This window comes from Gopherus evgoodei, chromosome 1 (assembly GCF_007399415.2).
Source record: "Gopherus evgoodei ecotype Sinaloan lineage chromosome 1, rGopEvg1_v1.p, whole genome shotgun sequence".
Lineage (NCBI taxonomy): Eukaryota > Metazoa > Chordata > Testudines > Testudinidae > Gopherus > Gopherus evgoodei.
The window spans coordinates 318,799,527-318,809,770 of record NC_044322.1 but is presented as its reverse complement, the minus strand read 5'-3'; the positions used below and the strand labels follow the sequence as shown (position 1 = coordinate 318,809,770).

At 40.7% G+C, this 10,244-nt stretch overlaps 1 protein-coding gene across 1 annotated transcript in view; it reads left to right on the top strand.

The window, feature by feature from the left end:
* The first annotated feature begins 1,619 nt into the window (after positions 1–1,619).
* The window catches only part of TFEC (transcription factor EC), a 46,858-nt gene continuing 38,233 nt past the window's right edge, over positions 1,620–10,244 (top strand). Inside the window, exons 1-3 of the mRNA XM_030554193.1 lie at positions 1,620–1,652; positions 2,263–2,514; positions 4,501–4,596. Coding sequence (XP_030410053.1) covers positions 1,620–1,652; positions 2,263–2,514; positions 4,501–4,596 — 381 coding nt within the window. The remainder of the gene's footprint in view (positions 1,653–2,262; positions 2,515–4,500; positions 4,597–10,244) is intronic.

Here is a 10,244-nt window from a genome sequence, read left to right as displayed (position 1 = left end):
TGGAGAAGCAGCTGCAGCTGGGCCACGCCCCAATCAGGCCTCATGTGGGAAAGGAGAAGGGCTTGGCTTCAGGGGAGCTGAACAGGGTACCTGTGTGGACCAGGGCTGGGGAAAGGCAGAGAAGTCAGGGAGCTCCAGCCTGGAAGGCACCAGGCTGCGACCTAGCATAAGGCAAATAGGTACTGCGGGTTGCAGCAGGCAGCCCAGGGGTAGGCGAAGGCAGCAGGTCCAAACCCCACTTTGGCGGTGATGAGTAGGCTGATACTGCAGTCCACCCCAGGGCGCAGTGGCTAGACGATGACTGGTAGTAGCCTTATACTGAGGTGAGGGGGGGATAGTGGGTGGGGATTCCCTGGAGAGGGGAGACCCTGAGAGAAAGGGGTTACTGCCAGGGGCAGCACCCCAGATAACGGGGTACTGGGTCTGGGAGGGACACGAGGGTCAAGCGGCAGCAGGACACTGGCCTGCAGAGGATGCTCGGGAGGCTGGATGAGCTAATTCCAAGAAGCAACCAGCAAGAGGTGCTGCTTATACTGACAAATTTAGACTGGAAATAAAGCATAAATTTTAACTATGAGTGTAATTAACCATTGGAACAATTTACCAAGGGGTGTGATGGATTGTCCATCAGTGACAATTTTTAAATCAAGATTGAATGTTTTTTCTAAAAAATTTGCTCTAGCAGTTATTTTGGGGGAAGTTTTATAGCTTATGTTTTACAGGAGGTCCAACTAGATGATGACGATGATCCCTTTTGGCTTTGGAATTTGAATATTTCTTGTGAATTAAATGACTCCTATATATATATGTATATACATCAGCTATACATAGGATGTATATATTCATAACTTAAAATTATAGGATTGTCTATACAGCTTTCTTAGAATTTTACAGGGATGTTCTACTGAAATGCAATTTAATGTCTTTAAAGCCTATATCACATACACTATAGCAATGTATATGTATATTTGTTATTGCAAATCTTAATCTTTTTATATGACTGAAAAAATTAGTTTATGGGAGCCACAATTAAAATAATTTGCGAAGTACCAGCATAACACTGTTAAAATAAAATAAATGCTGCAATATTGTACCAAAATACAGCTAATTTAAATGCAAAACACTTTTTATAGGCTATTTGTCTGTGCTGATATATGGTAGGAGAATTAAAAAGTTTATTTAAGTAGAGTGAAAAAATAGAGAAAATAAAGGCTGCAAAACGAGATTTACGACTGTGTAAGAAATATTGAACATGCCTGCACAAAGGCTGCTTGAAGAAAATTGATTTAAAGAAATTTGTGACTAGTCATACCGTAGCATAGAAAGAGAGCCACAGGGCTGAAATGACAGTACAGTTTGTGGTGGTTGAATTGTAGGAATGTGACAGTGATCTGAAATGGGACCCGTTTGAAGTAGTAATTGTCAATCTGTGCAATTAAAGGATGGCCCAAAGTCTTACTCAATTAGCTCTTTTGGCATGACCACTTAGTTTATAAAGTCCCATCGTCTTCAAAAATTGTCATTCTTCAAGTGGAGCCTGTAGAAGACGGTTTGATTTGAGATTGGTTAGTAGCCATCTAGGATTGTATCTGAAATTTTCCTTTTGTAAAAATACAAAAATGCCTCATTTAACAGACTGCTCTTACTACAAGGTGAGCCAATCAAATATACTATGAGATTTGATGAATGAATGCTGCTGTTTAATTACTGAAACACAGTTAGATTACATGTTGGTTTAGATTTCTTTTATTCATTGTGACACTTATCAAATATGTTTTATTGTGCATGCATGTTTAAACATTTGACTGTCATTTTTTGCAGGTATTGTCAGTGTTTTCAATTAGAGATGAGCAATGAGTTTGAAAAAAGGAAAGATGTACCATAGTTACTCTGTATTCTCAAGATTATGTATAGTGATTGTATTTCTCTCCTTTCTTTCCCCTGTCTCATCATGTAAACAAATTATATACCCCTAAGGAAGGGGGAGGAGAATAATGGTATGTGAAGTGTCTAATTAACGTATAAGGGAGTGAAATCTACCAAAGATTGAGATTTATAATAATTCTACAATGCTGATATAAGAGCCAGATCTTCACCTGATTTAAGTCAGCGTAGCTCCATTAAAGTAAATGCATCTATTTACTCCAACTGAAGATCTGGCCTTTTATGTTCTTTACCACAATTAGATTATAAAGAAACATTATGTATAAATAATTGTATTGATAAATATAAACTTCAAAAATTATTTCCTTTTCCCCACAGGTACAAACACACTTGGAAAATCAATCTAGATATCACATTCAGCAAAGCCAGAAACACCAAGTGAAACAATACCTGACACTTGACACCAAGCTCTCCAGTCAAACAGTCTCACTGTCCCACTGCCATGCAGTCCAGCCTGCAGGAGCTACACCCGTACCGAGAAACGGACACATGCCTCCTGTCAGCGATTTTGGTGCTCCAGAAAGTCCGGTTACCAAGTTACTGGGTCTTGGAGGACAACATGAAAATGTGGTATGGCATGTGCATTTAAGATACAGGCAGGGTTGAGGGAAAGTATGGGAGAATGGTGGTTATCTTGCACACCTTGTGTTACTTGTGGATAATAATTAAATGTACATGTACCAGTTCTTTGCTGCAGCACATCAGTTTTCCCTTTCTTATGGCCTTACTTTGCAGCCCTTGTTCACCTGAGTACTCCTTGCATACACAAGCAGTCCCATTGAAGTGTGTGGATTCTGAATGCCAGTGTGAATAGCTGCTTGCAGGATAAACTTTCAGTATATACCTGGATATTCTGTATTTGTAGAATGCATGTCAAACGCAAAGTCTGACAGTAGTATATTACTGTCTGTTTTTTGAATATGCACCTGGATGTACAAACCCTTGTCAAATGGAAGTTATTTCTGTCTAATAATATTATTTCAAATATATAATAAAGTTTAACACCAGATCAGATTAAATTGTAGATGCAATAACCCACTCATTGATTTTTCAGTTAATTGCTGTATTTTATATAGGCCCAATCTTCAGTTGTTGTAAACCTGTGTGGCTCCATTGACTTCAGCACTACCATTGACTTCAGTGGAGCTACACCTAGTTACACCAGCTGAGGACCTGGCCTGTACATCTAATGCAGTCAGATATAGATCATGGTGGTCTTCAGTACTTCAGTAGATTTCAAGAAATGTTGCATACTAGCAAAAGGAGAATTCATCCAATGGCATAAGAAAGGGAGCAGCTTTATCCCATGATGGGATTTAAATAGAACAAAAAAGACTGATGAATATGCTGTTACCACAGTGTGAAATCCTTTCCACCTATATATGTCCTGAATAGTAGAGTTCTATGTCAGTGGAGTGTGAAAGGGCTGGGGAAATGGAATCCAGTACCCCAGTTTAGGGACAAGCTCCCTTTGTCAGGGCTGGCTCCAGGCACCAGCTAAGGAAGCAGGTGCTTGGGGTGGCCAACACAAAGGGGTGGCACTCTGTCTGCTATTGGAATGGCCCATCCGGGTCTTCGGAGGGAATTCGGCAGCGGGTCCCTCAGTCCCTCTCTTCCTATTTGAGCTGCTGCCGAAGTCCTGCTGAAGAGGAAGAGAAGGAGCAAGTAAAGGACCCGCCACTGAATTTCCACCAAAGAACAGAGCGGCATGATTTTTTTTTGCTGCCTGGGGTGGCAAAAACCCTGGAGCTGGCCCTGCCCCTTGTACAAACCCTCATAACATGAGTAAATCTTATCTACAGAGAACAGAATTAGCAACAGTATTTGACTGAGGCCTTCTTCAGGGCTGCTTTAAGAAAACAAGGCATCTTTGAACCAATCCAAACTGTTACTCAAAACTCAAACTGAACCTATATCGAGGTTTCAAAAAGTGTTTTAACTTTTTTTTCTGTTTAATTATTCATCAATGTCACATGTTTCTGAAGTTCCTGATTCTGGCTTAGGACCAGACAGGCTGTTCTGGATATATGTCCAATCTTTGGAATGAATATCCAAACTGAGGTACCATGAGTTTGTGTGCTTCAACACACAACACATTACTCAACCTGCTGAATTTTGGCAGCAGCATTTTATGCTGCAGCATGAGTGACCCGGATTCTTGAACAACCACAGATTCTTGGCAGCCTTCCTGGACCAGTAGACAAATGTGTTACGGATGTGAAACACATGAGAGGGGTTGGAATTGATGGTTACTAGTTACCCACAACCCTTCTAACATCTGATCTTGTTGTGACAAGGTGGTAGGCTCAGAAAGGGGGAATGGGTAGAGGGCTGTTGATATTCAGGGAAGAAAGTAACGTAGTGAACCACAACCACTTTTATTTTACTCATGGGAACTAATATATATGAAAATCCTGCACAGATAGTAAAGTTTGTATGAGGCTTAAGAATTTGATCTTTGTTTTTAATTCACTTTTGTTGATTGCAGTTTATTTTCTCTTTCGTTACATATCAAATATATGGATGATAATTAATAATTTTAAACTATTTTCTTAGATGGAGGAGGTTATTGATGACATCATCAATATGGAATCAGGTTTTAATGATGAAGGGATAGGTTGCTCCGAAGCTACACTACTAATGCAAAGAACTGTAAGTATTTTATGGACTTTCATCCTGCTACTAGTCATATAAATTTGAGATATAGAATTAAATTGTAAACTATAGTATGAGGGAATAAGTAGTATTTTCAAGTGGTGAAATTTCCTTCCCATTGTCCTGAGTTATTTGTCTTTGTGCCAGGAAATGCCATAGGGGTTGAGGGAATCCACAGCCCCAGGACGTGGCCAGGATAAGGATAGAGGGTTCCAACACAGTTCCTCTATTGCTATTACTGTAGACTCTGGGATGGAATAGTAGCTTCAGCTCCTCAATACCCCAATGCAGGGGTTTTATGACTAAATAGATCCATGAAAGCCAGTATAAAGTCTCCCTCCCTCTCCTCCAATAGCATGCAAGAAGTTCAGAGATCCCCAGGGTAGCAGCTAGTCCTACATGCTACTCTGAAGGGAGAGAAGGGGGGTGAGTTCTGTTTGTTGCAGAGACCCTTGGGCTGACCCTCTAACAAGGGTAAACAGCATCCATTTGGAATAATTATAAGCACTGAGGTAAGAATACTATCCCTTGTATGAAAAATACCAATTGAATAATAATATTAAAGCAATAGACTCATTTTTTAAAATAATGTGATGAAAAGTCTGTTTACATTGTCAGATATTTTATAAGTTTGAGGAAGGAGGGTGGACAAAATTTGGGTAGTAAATAACATAGAACATTGTGTATTTGGGGAATAATTTGAGTGCGCAAACTTTACTTAAGATATCATTCATTTTCTCCTCTCAGCCCTGACTCATGTTGTGATCCTTATTTCCAGACTTCACCCTCAAAGTGATAGTGCCTAGATTGGCAATTAGAACTTGGAGTGAGTGTTCAAACAGCTCCATGCCAGTTAGAGTTCAAATTATTATTTTTATAGCATGTTGTAAATATGCAGAACCTTTTACAGATGGTCGTTGATGAGCAGAGTTAATACTCTAACTCAGATCAGTCTGACGAACGAGGGGAGCCTTACAGTTGCAAGATGGTCTGGAGGGATGGTCAGTGGTAGTGTAAAAGGTTTCATGAAAAGTGGGTTTTCAAGCAGGATTGGAATCCTTCTTTAAAACTGAAGATTTTTCATTAACTAAGTATGCTAATTCCAGCCTCATTAATGTTTAGCTTCAGTCATGAAGTACACACACTCTGTGCATTGTCTATGGTTACTCTCTTCTTGCACGTGCAAGTCAGCATTTTGGTTTTAATCTGTCAAACACTATGGATGAGTTTTCTCTTATTTACACTGTTTTGACACTTTTGCAACTCCACAGGGCCAAACAGTGCTATTTACTAGTTGGCTTCTGTTGGAGAAGACACTGGGAGGCCAGAGAGGTACAACCTCTTTCTGAACAGCCAGGTGTGTGTCCTTTAGGATAGTACAGCCTTCTTCCCATGGAGCACCTGGTCTGCTCCAGGGGTCAAAGTGGAGGGAGGGCAGGCCATGGCTCTGCTTCCTACCTGCCCCCCTTGGGTGGATAGATGACAGTTCTTGAGTTCTTCAGACACACTATTGTCCCGCATCACGTAAAGGGGAGGAATATATCATTTTCCTGAGTTAAAACATCTCTATATCTTTGGTCATGTTATAAAAAGATGTCCCAGAGATAGGGAGGAGGGAGCAGCCAGGATAAAAATCTCAGGATTTTCAGTTTCCCAGAAGAGGCAGGTATCTCGCACACTAGCTATCATCTTTGTGCTCCCAAGCAGAGGGACGTCAGTTGTGCCCCAGTTCCTTGCTGGCCATTGTGTGTAGATCTAAACTGATATTTGTTTTAGTTAGATACATCCATACGCCACTTAAATGATCATATTAAAGTCTATGGGACTACTTGTGTGAATAATTGATCAGAGGTTCGTAATCTGCCCCTTAGTTAATGAATTACAGTTGTGGTATTAGTAGGGTCAGAAAAGTGAAAACAGGAACATATTTCTTCCATTCTGTAGGTGCTCACTGCAGCTCCACCCGCGCTAAAGCAGCTGTCATCTAGCTTTTATTGAAATTTGGTCTAAGTGTCAGTATATCAGAAAACCATCTATTCCTGGGCCCCTGATTAAGAACTACTCAGAATGGAGAATGCACTATCAGTATTTCTTCTGCACTTAAGTGTCTACTTTAGATCAAGGGTATCTTTTATCACCAACTTTTAAAATCATGTATGCAAAGAAAGATAAGGGGACAGAGAATATTTAATCTAGCTGCCTTAATACTTATGCAAGTATTTGTAGACCCCAGTTCTGTCTCTGACCATGAAATATTGGTTTCAAATAAAGCATATCTATTACTATCATCTATTACTCCAAGGAAATGCATTGTTTCAGCAGTACTATAGCAATGAAAGAATAACAAACCCAAAACACCATTTTGCTGATATAATCTAGAGCTTTAATTAGAAAGACAAAATGAAAAGTAAAACAGAATATGTTTGACACTCGTTTTTCATAATGATGAGGCTCTAGTGTGATGAGACCTGTTGTTCTGACTGTTATTAGTGTCCCCAGGCCCACCAACAGCAATTCCAGGCCCCAGGACAGAGCATTCAATGGGCAACCTAGAAAGGGTCGCTGGGTGGGGAGTCACTGCCGCTGCACATCATGCAGGGCAGCTGGAGACAGGCCCCATGCTGCTGCTGGCCCAGTGTGGCATCACCACATGGGCGCGGCACTGGACCACGTACTGCAGCTGGTGCATGCACATGCAAGCCATGCCCGCTGCTGCCAGCTGCGCTGTTGGTGCCCAGCCAGGTGCTGCTGGCTGCGCTGCTGGGTGCACTCTTCTGGCATAGCCAGGGCTTCCACATGCCCACCTGGCTGCCTTCGCCACCGCTGGTACCATCCTGTGTGCACCTAGGAGCCCTGCAACCCATCTTGGCAATTTTAAAGGGCCTGGGGCTCCCAGGCCCTTTTAAATCACCCAGGCCCCTGGAAAATTGTCACCTTTACTCCCCTCATGGGTGGGCCTGAGTGTCAGCTTTAGAAAATGACACACCCTTATTGAGAGAAGTCGCTTTGAACAACGAGGACTGATGTGCTAAATGCAACACATATTAAGACAAAAGGCCAATTGCAACTTTACTAATTATTACATAGGTGCCACCTGTAATGAAAGAAAGATTAAATTAACTACAATATAACCTTAAAGTTATGAACACTTGGGGAATGGAGGTTGTTCATAACTTTGAAATATTCAGAACTCTGAACAAAACTTTACTGTTATTCTTTCAAAAGTTTACAACTGAACATTGACTTAATACATTGACTTTGAAATGTTACTATGCAGAAGAAAAATACTGCTTTTAACCATCTTAATTTAAAGGAAAGACACACAAACAGTTTCCTTACCTTGTCAAATCTTTATTTTTCTAAACTTTCCCTTTATTTTTAGTAGTTTATATTTAACACAGTACTGTGCTGTATGGTATTTACTTTCTCTCTCTCTGCTGCTTGCTTCCAAATGAGGTGTGTGGTTGACTGCTCAGTTCATAACTCTGGTGTTCATAATTCTGAGGTTCTACTGTAGGTACAAGTACTGCTATAGCTGGAGATGGTCACAGATGCCAAAAAGCTACTCATTCTCCATCTTCATCAAACTTGCACTTTAACACAAAACCTTAACAGCAACCTCAGTATGGCTAAAGCCAGGGGTGAAAGTAAGGCGGTACTGGCTGGTGCAGCATACTGGTAAAAAGTGGCCCCTTGTACTGGCCCATACCACTGACTTTAATTTAGCAGAGCTTTCACATCCCTGCCCCTTTTGCCCCTTCCCGGGTCACCAATGGGGCTGGAGGTGGGGGGGAGCAAAAGGAGCAGCTGTCCCGGGGCCGGCTACTTAAAAGGGCCTGGGGTTCTGGCTATTGCAGCGGCAGACCTCTGGAGCCCTGGGTGGTGCAGGCGGGCTGGCTGGGGGATGCTGGAGCCACAGCCCCTCCCCTTCCAGTGAGGCACCGTCTCTTCTGGGGTGGGAGAGGGGGGGCACAAAGCTCCCCACCCCCGGTACCGGTAAGAGATAAATTTTACTTTCACCCCTGGCTAAAGTGTATTAAATTTCTAAATACTTGGAATGTGTGACAGCCAGATATCTGTTGATATAAAGTATACAACCTTACCATTAAGATTTTGCATCAAAGTGCAAGTTTAATGAACTTGGGGAACACATTGCTTTTGGAATCTATTGGAGATGGAAGTGAAAGCCTTATGGAGCCCGTGCAGCAGGAAATGTGAAAATGTCAAGGAATGCAAGACACTTTTTATTTCCAGGTTTTTAAGGTTTTGGACTGATTGAGGTGTCAGGATGCAAGCTTAGCTATCACTAACCATAGCGTTTTGTTTTGTTTTGTTTGTGTTGCTATATGTGTATGCTTCTAAGACTCATGGGAACACTTTACTGGTAGTTTGCCAAAAATAGTGGCAAAGAATGTTATTTGCCAATAGTTATTATACAGAGGTATCTGAAATACCACTAATACTTTAAGAAATAACTGCAGTATTTTTGATAATCACAGTGTATCGTTGACTTTAATGGCTTCTACTTAACATGATTTCCACCAAACCTTACATCTAAAGAATTAGAAGATTGTTAGAATTCTGCCACTTGGATTCTTACAATATAAAACCAACCATTCTGCAAGGGCCTGAGCTCCACCTGTAAAGTGCTAAGTTGGGCTGGCTGGGAAACAAGAATTCTAACTTGGAAAAAAAATAGAGGTTTTGAAATTTTTCATTCCAATACAGAACAAAAATGAGAATGTCTTCATGAAAGAGCACAGAGACTCACCAAAGAGCAATCAATATTCTGGTGATTAGGACACTGCACTCACGTAGGAAATATGCATTCAAGTCTCTACTCTGCATCAGGCCAAAGGGGAACTTGAACCCAAATGTCTTATATCCCAGCTGAGTGACTTAACCACTTGGATATGGAGTCACTCTCTTTTTCTTTCTCTCTGGCCCAAGGAATATTTAATTATTCATGCAATGTGGACTAGCTCCACCAGAAGAACTTGAGAACGAGAAAGAATGACTTTTTTAGATGGAAAAAACTGGTCAACAAAAAAAACCTTTGAATATTCCTTCACAAATTGAAATGGTTTTATTTTGTATCCATTGTTTCTGTGAATATTCTAGTCAATTAATTTGCTAGCAGTAATATTTCCTGAGAATAGTGAATTATAAGCAAAAACTGGTGGAAAAGCACGTTTTGAATTAGTAATTATAAGTACTTGCACCAGAAACATGATTGTAGAAATTATGCTCATTCATTTAGGGAATAGAAACAAACCATGTGATCTAGACAAATTTAACCCTGTTCATTGATTACTGAAAATAACCTCTTCTCATAAAATCTACAAGAAGTGTTTGCCCAAAATATTCATGAATAAAAAAGAGGTTTAATACATCAAACATTGTGAGTTATTCTATCAGTTCTACAGTTATACCACAAGAGTCATGGTCAAAAATCTCTATTGGGGCTTAAGGGTCTATCTGTCCTTTCCAAGATCTTCAGTCTCAGCTTTGGTTCCTTTAAATTTAATCTTTCTCTAGGGCTTCCAAGTGAGCCCTGTTCACTTCTTGGGGAACCTGGGCCCACCCACTACTCCGGGTTCCAACCCAATAAACAACAAACAGATACTTCTCAATTCAACTTACAG